The 15,486-nt window shown below is 44.2% G+C and overlaps 4 protein-coding genes across 4 annotated transcripts; 2 read left to right on the forward strand and 2 right to left on the reverse strand.

Annotated features, from left to right (window-relative positions):
- Nucleotides 1-360: 360 nt before the first annotated feature.
- SERLADRAFT_451670 (uncharacterized protein) lies at nucleotides 361-2,936 on the reverse strand (the record flags this gene model as incomplete). The annotated part of the gene is made up of 10 exons (XM_007321376.1): nucleotides 361-709; nucleotides 759-838; nucleotides 889-1,162; nucleotides 1,214-1,273; nucleotides 1,327-1,567; nucleotides 1,622-2,078; nucleotides 2,137-2,228; nucleotides 2,277-2,394; nucleotides 2,444-2,579; nucleotides 2,636-2,936. 10 exons carry the CDS (start codon nucleotides 2,934-2,936, stop codon nucleotides 612-614), a joined length of 1,857 nt encoding a protein of 618 aa, XP_007321438.1.
- An 839-nt stretch (nucleotides 2,937-3,775) lies between these two features.
- Nucleotides 3,776-4,126, reverse strand: SERLADRAFT_440900 (uncharacterized protein; the record flags this gene model as incomplete). The annotated part of the gene is made up of 1 exon (XM_007321377.1): nucleotides 3,776-4,126. One exon carries the CDS (start codon nucleotides 4,124-4,126, stop codon nucleotides 3,776-3,778), a length of 351 nt encoding a protein of 116 aa, XP_007321439.1.
- A 3,337-nt stretch (nucleotides 4,127-7,463) lies between these two features.
- On the forward strand, nucleotides 7,464-7,848 carry SERLADRAFT_440901 (uncharacterized protein; the record flags this gene model as incomplete). Its single annotated transcript, XM_007321378.1, has 2 exons — nucleotides 7,464-7,708; nucleotides 7,773-7,848. The coding sequence occupies 2 exons, from the start codon at nucleotides 7,464-7,466 to the stop codon at nucleotides 7,846-7,848; spliced, it is 321 nt and encodes a 106-aa protein (XP_007321440.1).
- A 6,560-nt stretch (nucleotides 7,849-14,408) lies between these two features.
- Nucleotides 14,409-15,049, forward strand: SERLADRAFT_440904 (uncharacterized protein; the record flags this gene model as incomplete). The annotated part of the gene is made up of 3 exons (XM_007321379.1): nucleotides 14,409-14,533; nucleotides 14,589-14,636; nucleotides 14,701-15,049. The coding sequence occupies 3 exons, from the start codon at nucleotides 14,409-14,411 to the stop codon at nucleotides 15,047-15,049; spliced, it is 522 nt and encodes a 173-aa protein (XP_007321441.1).
- Nucleotides 15,050-15,486: the final 437 nt, after the last annotated feature.

The following is a 15,486-nucleotide window of genomic DNA, read 5'->3' on the forward strand; positions in this document are numbered from 1 at the left end:
ATGAATGCACGCGGTTTCCACGTAGATATCTCGTCAACATGCTATGTTGTCACCGGATGACGTTTTTGATGACGAAGGGCTACTATACCTCAGTGCAATGTGTCCAATAGGTCAGTCTGTACCTGGTGAATTGGTCAATATATGACTGACCAACTTTAATAGATAAGCAAGCCTTTCAGAATGCGTTACATTTATATTACGACAACGAAGCTGGAGTTGCACATAAGAAGTGGACTTTGTTTGGCCAGGACTTCCTGAATGTTTGTATCAATTCTAGGATGAATCCTGTAAGACCATCTAGATAAACCTTCTTGTTTTGCGCATACCCTTACGATACCCATTATGCATACCATAAATGAGACCCACTTTATACATCTTTATTATCCTAGCCTCATATAAGTTCGTGAACATGTACATAAATACCAAGTTTCTACTGCTACACGAATCGAAGGTTATAAACTCGTGAAGTCATGAACACAGGCTCTGTAGATATTTCCCTAGAAAATATATATAATACAGCAAAGCACCACCGAAATCGTGTCTCCTTATATTAAAGCTGCTGCAGACGTGAACATAAACGCCTATTCCCCAAGACACACGCATAGTATGGCTCAGTAACCTCCTCCGTCATCAGCAGCTCTATGTGACGCCATCTGTCGACGTTGTGCATCTTCTAACTTTGGACAGTTAGAAATACCGTGACCGAGACCTACGAAGAATTATGAGATAAGAAATTAAGATTTGGGCTGTTTTCTCACCTCCACAAACAGGGCAGCCTTTCAAGGACCCTCCCTGAGCAGCACGGGGATCGTCGATACTCTGTAGGAACATAGGAACTCTGATTGCCTCGTAAGTGATATGATTGATTGGATCTGGTTATAGGCTTACTTCTGACCAGCCTCCATCAAGAGATACTTCAAATCCAGAAGAGTTTGTTCGGGAGTATTCATATTCACAAAAGTAGTGGCTATCCCAGTTTTACCGCTGCGGCCCGTACGACCAATCTGATGAACATAATCCTCGATTTCTTTTGGCATGGAAAAGATGATAACGTGCTGGATGTCGTTGAAATCAAGGCCCTTTGACGCAACGCCGGACGCTACCATTACATCTTTAGCGCCAGACTTGAAAGACTTGATGGCATATTGACGTTCTTCCTGAGCTACACCAATAGTTAAGTTAGCGTCTAAGGGAGGGTTAACCAATATCGCACTTTTTGAACCATGGATAGCCACTGCCTCTATGCCCTTTAATAGCAGGTATTCTTGGATATCTTTAATGTGATTCAGGTGAGTCCAGAACGCAAAAAGATTTACAAGGACTTACCATCTACCTCATTCTTGTTCTCGCTGAAGATAATTACAGGAGGGGCGGTTTTTTGCAAGCATTCTAATAGGTAAACCATTTTGGCTTCTTGTTTCACGTACTCTACAACCTGTAGTACATCAAGATTGGCAGCGCCTGCTCGTCCAACGTTGACTAGGATTGGTTTGATTAGAGATTGCTGCGCAAAATCTTGAATTTTCCGGGGCATCGTAGCTGAGAATAGGAGAGTCTGGCGCTGACGCTGCATATGAAACTGATCAGCTACTACCGGCAGTAATTTACACTATTCACTCACTTTAAAGAAACTCATGATATTACGCACGTCGTCTTCAAACCCAAGATCAATCATCCGATCGGCTTCGTCCATGCACAGATATTTACAGTTATTAAAGGTAAACCGCTTTTTCTCCAGCATATCGATGAGTCGTCCTGGAGTTGCTACAACGACATGAAGACCTTTGTTCAATACATGGCTCTGTTCGCCCATCGATATCCCTCCTATACATAGTAGAGTATTGAGACGAGGATACTTCCCCTCTTTGGCGATGGCCGCAGTCCAAGTCAGCATGTTCTCATACGTTTGCGTCGCCAGTTCGCGAGAAGGGCATAAAATAACGCCCACAGGACCCTCTCCACGGACAAAGCTAAGCTTGGTTTCCTCTTCGAGAGCTAACATGATAAGGGGAAGACAGAACGCTAGGGTTTTTCCTGAGCCAGTGAAGGCTATTCCAATCATATCACGACCCGAGAAACTAGAAAAAGGTCTAGTTAAGCAGGTAAGAATGAGATGAAATCAAGTAAGGAACATACGCGGTAGGGATGCCTTGTAATTGAATAGGTGTAGGTGTCACAATTTTATTTGATTTGAGAAAACGAAGCATTGGGTCTGGTATTTTCATATCCTAAAAAGGTGAGAAACATGTTATAGATGTGAAAACCAAGAAACATACGACAAAATGTTCGATAGGTGGGGGGATGTCTTCACCGTCCACAATAATGTGATACTTCTCGCGTAATTTGCGATGCTGTTCGTCTGATCGGTCCAGTATATATTTTGGCGGCCTCCAGCTGCATTTCATGTCAGAACATCTTGGCAAGTGAGAAAAGTCATGCGTACGAAGTCTTGAGAGATTCTGCATATTGAATGCCTTTAGCGAGTTCCAGGTCAGATGCCAACTTTCTACGACTAGCAATTGCAGCGAGAATTTCAGCATCCGCCTCCTCCACTTTTTCTACGTCTGTCTTTTTCGCATCTATGGAGGTCGTTCAGAATGCGTGTGCTCAGAGAAATCGACAAGCGTAAACATACCTTCTGCAGCCTTCCTAGAATGCACATCTTGAGCTTCCATTAACAGTGTTCTCTCCTTTCTTGCCCGTTCCCTCTCGCGCTCCTCCTCCTTTTCAGCATCCTCACGCTCTGATATTTCCTCCAGCTGTTTCCTGGCATTTTCCTTCTCCGAATTAGCCCCAAACGCTGCTAGTTTTTCCAGTCTTGCCAGACGTCTCTGAGCTACTGGAACATATGGTTCATAAGAATCATCTTCGTCGTCAAGTTTGTAAGTCGGAGATGCAGAACGTTGTATGCGACGACGTTTAGGTGCAGGATCCATCTAGGTTGAAATGATTGCGGAGGGGTAGTGGAGGGGTAACTCTAGAATAGTCACGCATGGGAAGAATGGAGGCGGAGCACCGGCCAGAAAACTACCTTATACAGCAATTTCTTGCCGTGACCGGGATCACTGAGACGAGATGAGATACTGCTTAAGTTCCTGTTAGAACTACAGTTGACTCCCTCACGGGTTATCAGGGAGTATGTGTGTCTCGCGGGTCCTGTGTAACTGCACAAAAAGTACCTTAATTCGTACTGAGCTATATTAGCATTGTGAAAGTAACTGTAAAGCTATTTGAAATGAATATAATCAGTCACTTTGGTATCTTTGAAGCCCTGCATCTCAACAGCATGAGTTCTCTGTCCAAACAAACCTAGCATCACCTCCAGTTTGCAGGTGAATGCATTGTCAATGGTCCCAATGTACTTGCGCAGGACCAGCACTGCTTGCAGTGCCTCATTCCACATTGGTCTGGGCACAGATATGCTATCGTCATTGCCATTTTGCATCACAAACTTGCAAATTTCTTTGTCCATTGCACCAAGAATATTGTGTGACTTGAATGCCAGATTAAGGAGTTCTGTGACAAAACCAGATAAACCCGGTCTCTGCTAAAGCAGCCATTGTTCTCCATGGAGCATAATGGCTGCTTCATGGAGTCACCATTGTTCTCCTAGGAGTTATTATACTGTAGCGAGTAGCACCTCCGACTATAAGTAGTAGGGGGTTTAGTATAGGAATACCTTAGTTGTTTCTATAGCCTCTTAGGTAGTAGCTGAGGTATGTTACATTACATTTATTAGAGATCACCTTTAAACTAACATCTATTGTAGTTTCACTTAGATTACAGTGGCTGCTGCGTGGATGAGGGACAAGATTGGAACAGTGGGTTGCATTTGAGATGGTGGCAAGTCAGGTAGAATACCAGCCTTTGTCCAGCAATTTTGGATGGTAGTTGTGTCCACCCTATTCCATGCATCTTGAGCAAGCCGCATAGCTTCAAGTTGGTCAATGTTATAAACTTTGGAGGGCATGACATCAGCATTGTAGTGATTGATTGCGCAACTGATGAACTGGGCATGGTAATGGGCCTTGAAACAATGAATGATGCCTTGGTCATTGGGCTGTACATGCATAGTGAGATTTAGCTTAAAGTTTTCAACTTCAATGTTTGTGAGGGAATTGGGCATGATGTGCCCCAAAAAATTGTCCTGTAAAAGAAGAATATTCCTCCTCTCATCTCGCAATTTCTGATCCTGATCCAACAACCATTCCTGATAAAGTGTGGCTGTCATCCACACCTTAGCGTTGTTTCAATAGTTGAACCCAAGCTGTTTGCCAGTCTTATTCCTGAACAGACAAGGCTTGTATGTTTTTCCAATGATCAGCAGAGGCAATTTTGTTAAGCCATCCGCATTTGCTACCAACAAATAGGTCAGCCATTTTTTCTGTCCTTTAACACCTGACTACTGCTTGTTGGAAAGTCCATGGTCCAGAGGCATGCTAGTCCAAGTCGTCAAAGAATTGCCACTGTAACTTGTTTAAAAACAAACTTACACATAGAATAATGATGATTTACCTGTGTTGAAGATATTTTGTGGCTGATAACCACACTTTTTGATGACCTCTTGCATATACTATTGTTCCTTATCAACGGCCTCAGAGGTTGCTGAAGTAGCCTTGCCATGGTGCTTCATTTGCTTCAAACCAGCCCTTGCCTTGTACTGAATCAACCACCCTTCACTAAAGTTCAATCACTCATCATCTGGCACGCCAGATATCTGCAAACTTTCTCCATTTTTGGCAAGGAACTTCTCCAGTGAGAAGAATCCCATCAGCCATTGCCTTCAAAATTCAGAGATCCAACATTTCTGTGATGTCAGGGTGCTGAGTTTGGCGGGTTTGTTTTGCTGATCAAGTGGAACCTGTGCTCTGCTCATATTCTTCTCACCATTTGTCTTCATTCTTGCACCAGGCAGATACTCTCAGCTGTTTAAGTTTAAGGTTTGGATAAATTGTGTTAAAGTGTTTTGCAGTTTGACTTTGATTGTTCCCATTGGCATAGTGCCAATTAAGGATCTCAATATGCTGTTCCAGTGTCACATTACCCTTTCCTGTAAATGCTGGTTTCTGTGCAACCTTTGACTAGTTGTCACCACATAATTTTGCAGCAACAGAAGGTTCAGGACCTGCAAATGGACTTTAGCACAGTGTGATGATGAGAACTGTAGTTAGAAAACCACACACAAAACAAACTAACACACAATCCTCCCAGATTCCACAGAACTTGTTTATGGGCTTTGCCTCCTAGAACAGTGGGTGCTCTGGTTGTTCGTGGGGTGGTATGTATAGTGATCCTTCAAAGTAAAACCCAGAGATGTATGGGTGTGGGTTTTGAGGAGGAGGGATAGTTGGAATATAGAAGATAGGGGTTTTATAACCAAGAGTTTGTATACTCTGGCTTGCTAATCGTAGCACAAGGTAGGTTTGAGAACGGCAATATGACGAGGTTCCCAGTGATAGCAGGCTCCTGATGCACAAACTGTAGTGCTCAGAAGGACTCTAATCGAAAGGGATGATAAAGACTTCAAAAGTGACGAGTGACGATGACAGCAGTTAACAGTGGTAGCAGTGGGAAGTGTTGTGACCACACTGGATCACAAGTAGTAGTGAGTAGTGAGCTTGAGATTAGAGAGGAAGTCTGGAATGGAGTTCTTGTTGTTTTTTCAAGGTAAAATACAGGGGTTTATATAGTGAAAGAAAAGTAGGCTATGCACAGTATAGCTGTGCAAAAAGAATGAGAAAGAATATGAAGGAAGGAATATATGCTGACAAATCCTGCGTAGGTAGTACAGGATAAGATTGTCAAAAAAAGGAAAAGAAAGGGATAGAACAATGAATGCTGTGAGTAATATCACAGGTTTGTACAGCCATAAAGTAAAGTCCAATAGCAAAAAGAAAGCAGGAAAATCATGATGTCATGGGAAGATGCAGTAAAAAAAGGGCAAGGCAAAACACTATCAGTATCAACACAGTTCCTTTATTGTCAGTCAGGCATTCTAAAAAAATATGTGTCCATAAAAATGATTCAAAAATCAAAAATAATCACACTGTAAATGAATGTTCTGCTGAAGAAAAAGAAAGTGGAGCCACCGGTCCACCACCTAGTCCAAATCCAACAGTTCCATGGCCTTACCAATGGACTGGTTGCGTTGGACCACCTGATCAAACGAGGGAGGGAGAGGAGTAGTTCCAATTTGGAACAAGTGAGTCCCAGGCAGCGTGTGGTAGGTGTAGCTGTAGCGAAGACGATGGACAAATGATAAGTGTACCCAAGTGAATGGGACAGCGATAAACATGGGCGACGCAAGGGGATGAACCTTCTCCAGCTCAAAAACTACCCACCCACGCTCCAACCAGGCAAGACAAGCAACCAATGTTTTGATAGTATATGATGGCAGATCGACGTCATGAAGATGGACCTGTTGCCCTATTTATTTGGACCGGCCGCCGGGGCTTTGCTGATATCAGCAGTGGCACGTGATAGTCAACGGATCGGCGATGGAAGCGGATAGGAAGTGGTGACATCAGAAATGGTGGGGGTGCAAATAAGATGAGGAGGAGAAGGGTGGAGGTGACGAAAAAGTGGATTAGAATGGGGATCCAGAAACGACCGTCAGGTGAGAATAAAAAGGAGAGGAAGGGGCCCATGGTGGGGCTAGGCAAAGGAAGGGGAGTAAGGGAAACGACAAAAGCGAGGGCGCAATGCAATGTGTAGCTAGTGGCGATGCGAAAATTTGCCGAAATGCCGAAATGCTGAAAGTACCGAATGGAAAAGCAAAGGTGAGCGTGACTGGATTGCCTAATAGAGGTGATGCTGATCAGCCACAAGTTCGAAAAAGGCAATATTAATTACTATTCCACGTGGCACTGTGCCTGTGTGGCGCAAAGGCGAGTCTTTTTGAATATTTGCTTCGTTATTGACACCTGTCCATGCTACCAATCAACTTTGGTGCATGACACCGGTTCCTATCTTCTATTGTTCTTAGGGTTTCTGATGGGTCAGGGCCTGCAAATGGATTGCCTTGGTGTGAAGGTCTCATGATGTCCCATTGTTGCCACTTCCGTGTGTGGGTTTTTGCATAGTGGGTGGCAATGTCACGATCGTACCCATGTGACTCATCTTTTTTATCTAATCGTGAGATAGAGACTATTATCTCACCTAATCTAATCTCTCTTTGATCTTATCTTATCTAGTAATCACGTGACACATTAGTAATACTCATTACCGATCAGCCTCACGCATTACACATGTTACTTACCAATACGCTACGTCATACCTCACCGTAGCCTCATGCCTTCTTCTATATAACTAGCACGATATCCATGTACATACCCCAGTTGTAGATTTACTCTTATACTTGCTTGTCGAACACTTGTTGTGCGATTTAAGTCCTACGCTGCTCGGGTTACCGGCATAACAGCTAGGGTCTTTACATAATCTACAACTTGGAACGACACCTGTTGATGAGCAAAAGCACAGCTATCCTAATCATCACCCTATTCCCTCTCATCGCAATCATACTCTTTGGCATTGCCAAACTCTACGTCTATATCACCAAACCAACCATCATCACACCTATCCCCCGACCATCTACCATTGTTTCATTTTTCCCTGCCAACGTCTCACCCACAGAGTCGTTTGTCGACATCCCCCTCACTCCCCCTTCCAACCCTTTAGCTAGAACCCTTGACGGCGTGGAGCCCGATAGGTATTACTTAGTTTAGAAAAACTTCTTTACCCTTCTGACCAGGCCGCTCACTTGAGTCCGCCAGTTGGAAAAGACCTGCACGCGGTTATTCGCTGGGTATCACTGAGACAACCGTCTGGACCTCAGTTACTATACTTTAGAACACCGATACATAGTTAGAATTAGTTACGTACATAGTCAGTGCGGGACAGAAGAGGAACCGCTTGACTAAAGAAGGAAACAGATAGACCCGGTTGATCTTACATTAGAAAGTGTTGATCCGACTTATCATCGGGAAATTCTTTTGTATGCAACCTGGGAAATTCGAAGAGTGGCTAGCAGAAGAACGCTTTCACTCTGAGAACAGATTAGCTTGGGAAATCTACTTTACATTCCCAGAAATAGAACCGATTAGAACCCGATACCACACCCCCTACCCAGATCATGACGACGGAAGCATTCGGAGAGTGGCGAGGTCCGCGCGAAGAGCCGGACACACCAGAGATAGGAATGGGAGAATTGTCAGGTGCACTCCCACCCGTAGAACCACGAGCACCAACATCGAGGGAAGCTGGACTGGAACAGTACGTTCAGACCAGAATAGAACAGGAGCAGAGACGGCTCCACGACCTTTACGAAACGCAATTGAAAGAGGCGAAAGAAGAAGTAGAAGAATTGCTAGCCAAGCTGAGGTTAGCTACGTCGAATTCTTCTACGTCCGCTCCCGCCGCATCCGCACCCACGCCACCCAACACGCAGCCGAGACACGTAGATAGAACCAGAATGGCACTCCAGAAGCCTGAAAACTTCGATGGAGATAGAAAGAAGTACAAGGCTTTCCGCGAGGCCTTAATGCTAAACTACGAGGATGATGAGGAGTATTTTGCGGATGACAAAAGAAAGATCGCCTATGTGCTTTCTTTTATGACAGGAGGAGCAGCGGCTGCCTTCAGAACGGAGTGGATGGAGACAAAGATAGAGAAGAGGATGCGAGGAGAAAACCTCAAATCCACATACGAAAGTTTTGAGTGGTTCGCCCACAAGATGGAGACTCGGTTCAAGAATGTTCACGAGCAACTCGCCGCCCGCAATGACATCATGATCTTGCGGCAAGGAAAGAATACGGCAGAGAAGCACTTCGAACATTTCGAAGAACTGAGAAGAGAGGCTAACTACCTCCAAACAGCCAATGAGGACTTCCTCATTTCACTCTTACGTAGAAACATGAATGAACCCCTGGTCAATCAGGTAATATACGGCGGCCGGGAGCCAGCCAACTACGAAGAGTGGAAAAAGGAGTTAATCCGCATTGACTACTTGTGGCGCCACAGAGAGGCGGAGAAGGAGAGCTTCAGAAGCACGGAGAAAAAGAAGCAAGACGGAGGAGGAAAGACCGAACCAAAGGTCGAAAGAAAGAAGGACGGTAGCGGGTACCTTTATACCCAAGCCGGTGACCCTATGAAAGTCAATAAAGCGGAATATCGACAGAAAGGGCTCTGTTACCGGTGCGGAGAAAAAGGACACTGATCCTTCGAATGTAAAAAAGAGGCGCACGCAAAACCCCAATTCAATGTTAGGGAGTTCTTGCAAAGTATGAGTGCGGAAGAAAGAGCAAAGATCCTTCAGGGTTTTTGAAGAGGCCAGCGGTAACACATCAACCGGCTGTGCCTAAGGACAAAAGTTTCCATAATAGTTTCTCTTCTTTATCGATCAAAGACTCCTGTTCGCCGTCTACTGTAAATTATACCGATCATGAAAATGAAATTGCATTAGCCAAAGACGCAGCAGATCTAAGATCAAAAGAAAAAGAAACTAAAAAAGATGTGAACCTGAATAGGGAACGGGTTAGAAAGATCCCTAAAGAGATTACGGCGCACTCAAAAGAGGAAAGCGCAGTAACTAAAAAAGAATTCGTGAAGGAAGTGACTCAATCGGGTAGCACTTCATTGGAAACAACAGAACCACAGAAAGCAGTGACTCAATTGGGAAGCACTGATGTAACTGATGGTTCGACCAGTTCCAAAGAGGTCAGGAACACCTCTAATAAAAACCTAGACCACAAAGAAAGAAAGAGACTGACAGCAGCATGGACGCCACTCTGGGTTGCTGAAAGATTACGAGACCAAAAGGAAGACAGATCCATTGGTATTCTCAACATCTGGACGCACCAAAAGAGAAGCAGAGAAGTCACAATAGAGACGATACAAGAGTTAAATGCATTAACGCTACACGATGCTGAAATCGCTCTATTAGAGTTACACACCCCAAAGAAATATATTAGGGGAACGCAAGGAAATCAGATGAACATTACTTGCAAACTCACAACTCTTGACACAAACCGATCAACGACGATTGAAGCTCTCTTAGATAGTGGATGCACAGGGAGCTGTATAGACTCAATGTTCGTAAAAGAACAAGGTTACGAGACAAAGAAGATACCGAGACCCATTCCAGTTTATAACGCTGATGGCACACTTAACAAAGATGGTGCTATCAAAGAATTTATAGAATTACGATTGAGCATAGAAGACCACGAAGAGAACATTCACTTTGCCCTAACAAGCTTAGGGAGTGGTCGCATGTTTCTTGGACATGAGTGGTTAACGAAGCACAATCCTACTATAGATTGGAAGAAGTCGGAGTTAAACTTTGATAGATGCCCGAAAGAATGCAAACGACAGGTTGACTTCCTTGATCCGGAAGAAGACCCTGACACATACTTTTCGGAAGTAGATCGCTCAGATGGGGATCAGCTGATCCAAGTGAATCTAATGAACTATGAAGATACTTCTATTGATGATCATTACTACCATATTAGGGCACAAGGCACAACAGCTCAAAGACTTGCCGAAGCCGCTGGTAAAGATCAGAAAGAAGGAGGATTCGAGAAGATAGTTCCAAAACACCTCCACGATTACAAAGACGTATTCGATAAGGAGTCATTTGATGCACTACCAGAGAGACGCCAATGGGATCACGCCATAGAACTCATCCCAGGCGACCATACTCTGGATTGCAAATGTTATCCACTGGCTTTAGGAGAACAAGAACAATTAGATGCATTCATAAAAGAAAACCTCGAATCAGGAAGAATTAGACCTTCCAAATCTCAATTTGCATCCCCGTTCTTCTTCATCAAAAAGAAAGATGGAAAACTTAGACCCGTCCAAGACTATCGGAGATTAAACGATATCACCATCAAAAATAGATATCCGTTACCCTTGATTAATGAACTTGTAGACAAGCTCAGGGGCGCGAAATACTTTACGAAGTTAGATATCAGATGGGGATACAACAATATCTGAATCAAAGATGGAGACGAACACAAAGCAGCCTTCAGAACGAATAGGGGGCTCTTTGAACCACTAGTGATGTTCTTCGGACTCACAAACTCGCCGGCGACATTTCAAACCATGATGAATGCGCTATTCAAAGATCTGATTGATGACGGAAAAGTCGTAATATACCTCGACGACATCATGATTTTCACAAAAACAATTGAAGAACACCGCGCAATGACGCGCAGAGTGTTAGATATCTTAAGGAAGAACAATCTTTACTTAAAACCAGAAAAATGCGATTTCGAAGAGACCTCAACAGAGTACTTAGGTCTTATCATTTCAGAAAATGAAATCCGCATGGATCCGGTGAAAGTAAAAGGAATCATGGAATGGCCAGAGTGCAAATCAAAGAAAGAAGTACAGGCATTCTTAGGTTTCATGAACTTCTACAGAAGATTCATAGAAGGCTTTGGGTTGATCGCCAAGCCATTAACGAAATTGACCGGGAAAGTAGAGTTTGTGTGGGGACAGGAACAGATCGACACTTTTAACGGATTAAAAACCCGTGTCGGATCAACTCCCATACTCGCCTTACCAACTGATGACGGCCAATTTAAGATAGAAGCTGATAGCAGCGATTATGCTATGGGGGCGGTTCTTTCACAAATGCAAGACGGGAAATGGAAACCGATTGCATATCTCTCAAAAGCGTTAAACCCTACAGAACGCAATTATGAGATTTACGATAAAGAACTTCTCGCTATAATGACTGCGTTAGAAGAATGGAGGCATTATCTCGTTGATGCTAAAGAGGTGTTTGAGATCTGGACAGACCACCAGAATCTTCTCTACTACAAACAACCTCAAAAGCTCAACAGAAGACAAGCTAGATGGGTCATGGAATTGAGCAATTACCACTTTACGCTCCATCATATTCCAGGTACCAAACACATCAAAGCAGACCTTCTCTCGAGACGAGCAGATCATGAAAGGGGGGTGGATGACAACGAAGACGTAATTGTTCTAAAAGCAGAACACTTCAGAATGATGATTTCACACACAGAAAGACAACGCATGGCAGAGCAATCAGCCAATGCAGTGGAATTATACAAATGGATCTGTAAAAGAATGATGAACATAGACGAAGTAGCGCGGAAGATGATAGAGAAAGGGGAAGACAGAGAAAAAGGCATATGGATGGAAGATGAGATGTTGATATTCAAAGGAAGGATCTATATTCCCAAAGACGGGAAATTACGAGAACACATCATAAAAGAAAACCATGACTCTACTGTAGCAGGACACCCCGGACAGTATAAAACCAAGGAATTGGTAACTAGATGGTATTGGTGGCCGTACATGGACAGAGACATCCGAAAGTACGTAGAAGGCTGTGAAACGTGTCAACGCACAAAGATTAATCATCAAAAGAAAGCGGCACCGTTACACCCGAATGAAATCCCAACTAGACCATGGGAAATCATTACCACAGACCTGATCGGACCATTACCGGAATCTCTCGGTTACAACATGATACTCGTGGTAGTAGATCGATTCTCGAAGATGATCAAAGTCATGCCGACTTATGATAAAGTGACGTCAGAAGGAGTAGCCAGATTATTTAGAGACAACGTCTTTAGAAATCACGGCATACCAGAGAAGATCATTTCAGATAGAGGACCGCAATACGTCTCTAACTTCATGAAAGATCTCTATAAGCTCCTCGGGATAAAAGGAAATCCCTCGACCGCTTATCATCCTCAGACAGACGGACAAACAGAACGAATAAACCAAGAGATAGAACAGTATCTCAGAATATTCGTCAATCACAAACAAACAGACTGGGCCGAATGGTTACCACTAGTGGAATTTTCTTATAACAATAAGTCACACTCTGCAACTGGCTACAGCCCTTTCTTTTTAAATTCAGGACAACATCCGAAAGTCGCAAAAGGAATTAGAAGTACGGTAAAGACAGAGAGTGCGGAGGAGTTTGTGAAGAGGATGGAGGAAACAAGGAAGGAAGCAGAAAAATCGCTGGTAAAAGCAGCAGAAAATATGAAAAAACAATATGACAAAGGAAAGAGAGAGGCTGTTGCATACAAAGAAGGAGACAAAGTATATGTTGAAGCGGAACATATAACCACCGATAGACCCGCAAAGAAACTCGACGATAAAAGACACGGACCTTTCCCCATTGAAAAGAAAATAGGCGAAGGAGCCTATAAATTAAAACTTCCTGGACAATGGAAAAACATACACCCGGTCTTTAACGAAAAGTTACTTACACCCTTCAAAGAACCAGAGTTCGAAACTCAAAAGAAACCAAAAACCGCACCACCGGTGATAGTGGAAGGAATCAAAGAATACGAAGTAGAAGAGGTTCTAGACTCACGATTGAAACGTGGGAAACTAGAATATTTGGTACATTGGAAAGACTTTCCGAAAGAGGATCGCACGTGGGAACCCGAATCCAACCTAACACACTCACCAAAACTCGTAAAACAGTTTCATGACAAAAACCCCAGTGCACCCCGAAGGATAGAATTTACTTTAAACTATCAACCATTCAAAAACCTCACAATTCCAACTCGTATTCGAAAATCCTTATATAACTGGGAAACCGGAAAGCTAGACTCTCACTTTCGGGACGAAAGTCCTAAGGAGGGGGTAATGTCACGATCGTACCCATGTGACTCATCTTTTTTATCTAATCGTGAGATAGAGACTATTATCTCACCTAATCTAATCTCTCTTTGATCTTATCTTATCTAGTAATCACGTGACACATTAGTAATACTCATTACCGATCAGCCTCACGCATTACACATGTTACTTACCAATACGCTACGTCATACCTCACCGTAGCCTCATGCCTTCTTCTATATAACTAGCACGATATCCATGTACATACCCCAGTTGTAGATTTACTCTTATACTTGCTTGTCGAACACTTGTTGTGCGATTTAAGTCCTACGCTGCTCGGGTTACCGGCATAACAGCTAGGGTCTTTACAGGTAAATCCAGAAGACAATGAGTAGTGTGTGGTTCATCATGGATTGAGGTGAAAGTTTGGCCAGTGTCTTGTCTTTGTGGACAACACTGGGACCCCCAAATCATCAACTGCAACCTTTCTGTTGGTTTCACTGGCTGGATCCTCCATTCAATGGAGATGTAGTACTCACCGCCCATCCATTGATACCCTCCCTTCTTCAAGCTCTGATCCAGTGCCAGCCTTCCACAATGGCAGGCCTCCCCACCACGCACACACACTGCATCTCCCCATCACCTCCCCTGCCCTTCTCCAGATGCACTGTCCCCAAAAGGTTCCAGGACGTAATGTGGTCCGACTGCATCCTGAAAATGTTGATATACAACCCATTCACATCTTTTCAAAGTGCCCTCGTTGGAAGCCAAGCCGCCGATGCCCACACCTCTTAATGGCCATCACGTTGCCGCGCCCCGTTGACATGTTTCCTCTAGTCATAAGCGGCATTTCTGACGACATGTACAAAGAAGAAGAAGAAGAAGATGAAGAAATCAGTAATCCTTTGCCGTCTAGTAGGTTCTTAAGTTGAAAGAGCCAATGTGTGAGGCATGACTGGGAAGTTTATCTCAAGTGCTCGTGCCAGCCCATTCAAGATGCGTCGCAATGCGCTTAGGGAATGGTGAGAAAAGTGGCTTCCAAAGCCAGTCGGTCGCACAAAACAATTTTTTTTACTTTTGACCCAGTTTGGCCACAGTTGGCAAACCGCCCACTGGAAACAGTTGGGCAGTCCCAGTTTTAGGATCCTCAGGTCTCCCAGATCTCGAAAAAAACGCCAGCCGGTACGGGCCATGTCTCACATGGCCTGCCAGTGAAACCCGCATCAAAGATGCGACACGTTCGCCACCCGCCTCCGTCCCTCTTGACTTCCGAAGGGGGGGGGTGGGGATCACCTTTCCAGTCAAACCCATGTTCCAGACTATGGGAATATCAGAAAAAGCCCAGCCTCCGCATAGTTGCCGAACCCCCCCAGCGCCTATCCTCGCTCTTGCCCCCCCCCCCCCCCCTTTCCGTATGTTCCCAACAGGTCCCTAGCGCGCGGGGAGTATGCCATCACCCCACAGCGCAGGTTCAAGCCAGCGCATTGCCATTCAAGCCAGCGACACGTCCGCCATCGCCGTTCGTCACACACACACACACGTCCATACACACGCAACACAGTTTTTGATGGGGGGGAATGCCATCGAATTTGCCTTTGTTCCGGTCAGGTCAAATTGGCAGTCGGTTTATTGGCAGAGATTTGATCTGAGAGAGATTTGGGTATTTTTTGGTATACCTCGAGAACGACCCTTCTTTGGGCACAAAACTCGCCACTTTTATCGCCACCTTCGTTGTAGGCTCAGTTTTTGGCTCTGAACTTTGTAATCTAATCATACCGTTTGAACTTGCAATAAACTTTGGTTTGAGGACTCAACGAGCTCATCTCGCCCATAGTTCGGTGGGAAAGGCAACAACGTCTGTATTTCATGAAA

This window comes from Serpula lacrymans (assembly GCF_000218685.1).
Source record: "Serpula lacrymans var. lacrymans S7.9 unplaced genomic scaffold SERLAscaffold_11, whole genome shotgun sequence".
Classification (NCBI taxonomy): domain Eukaryota; kingdom Fungi; phylum Basidiomycota; class Agaricomycetes; order Boletales; family Serpulaceae; genus Serpula; species Serpula lacrymans.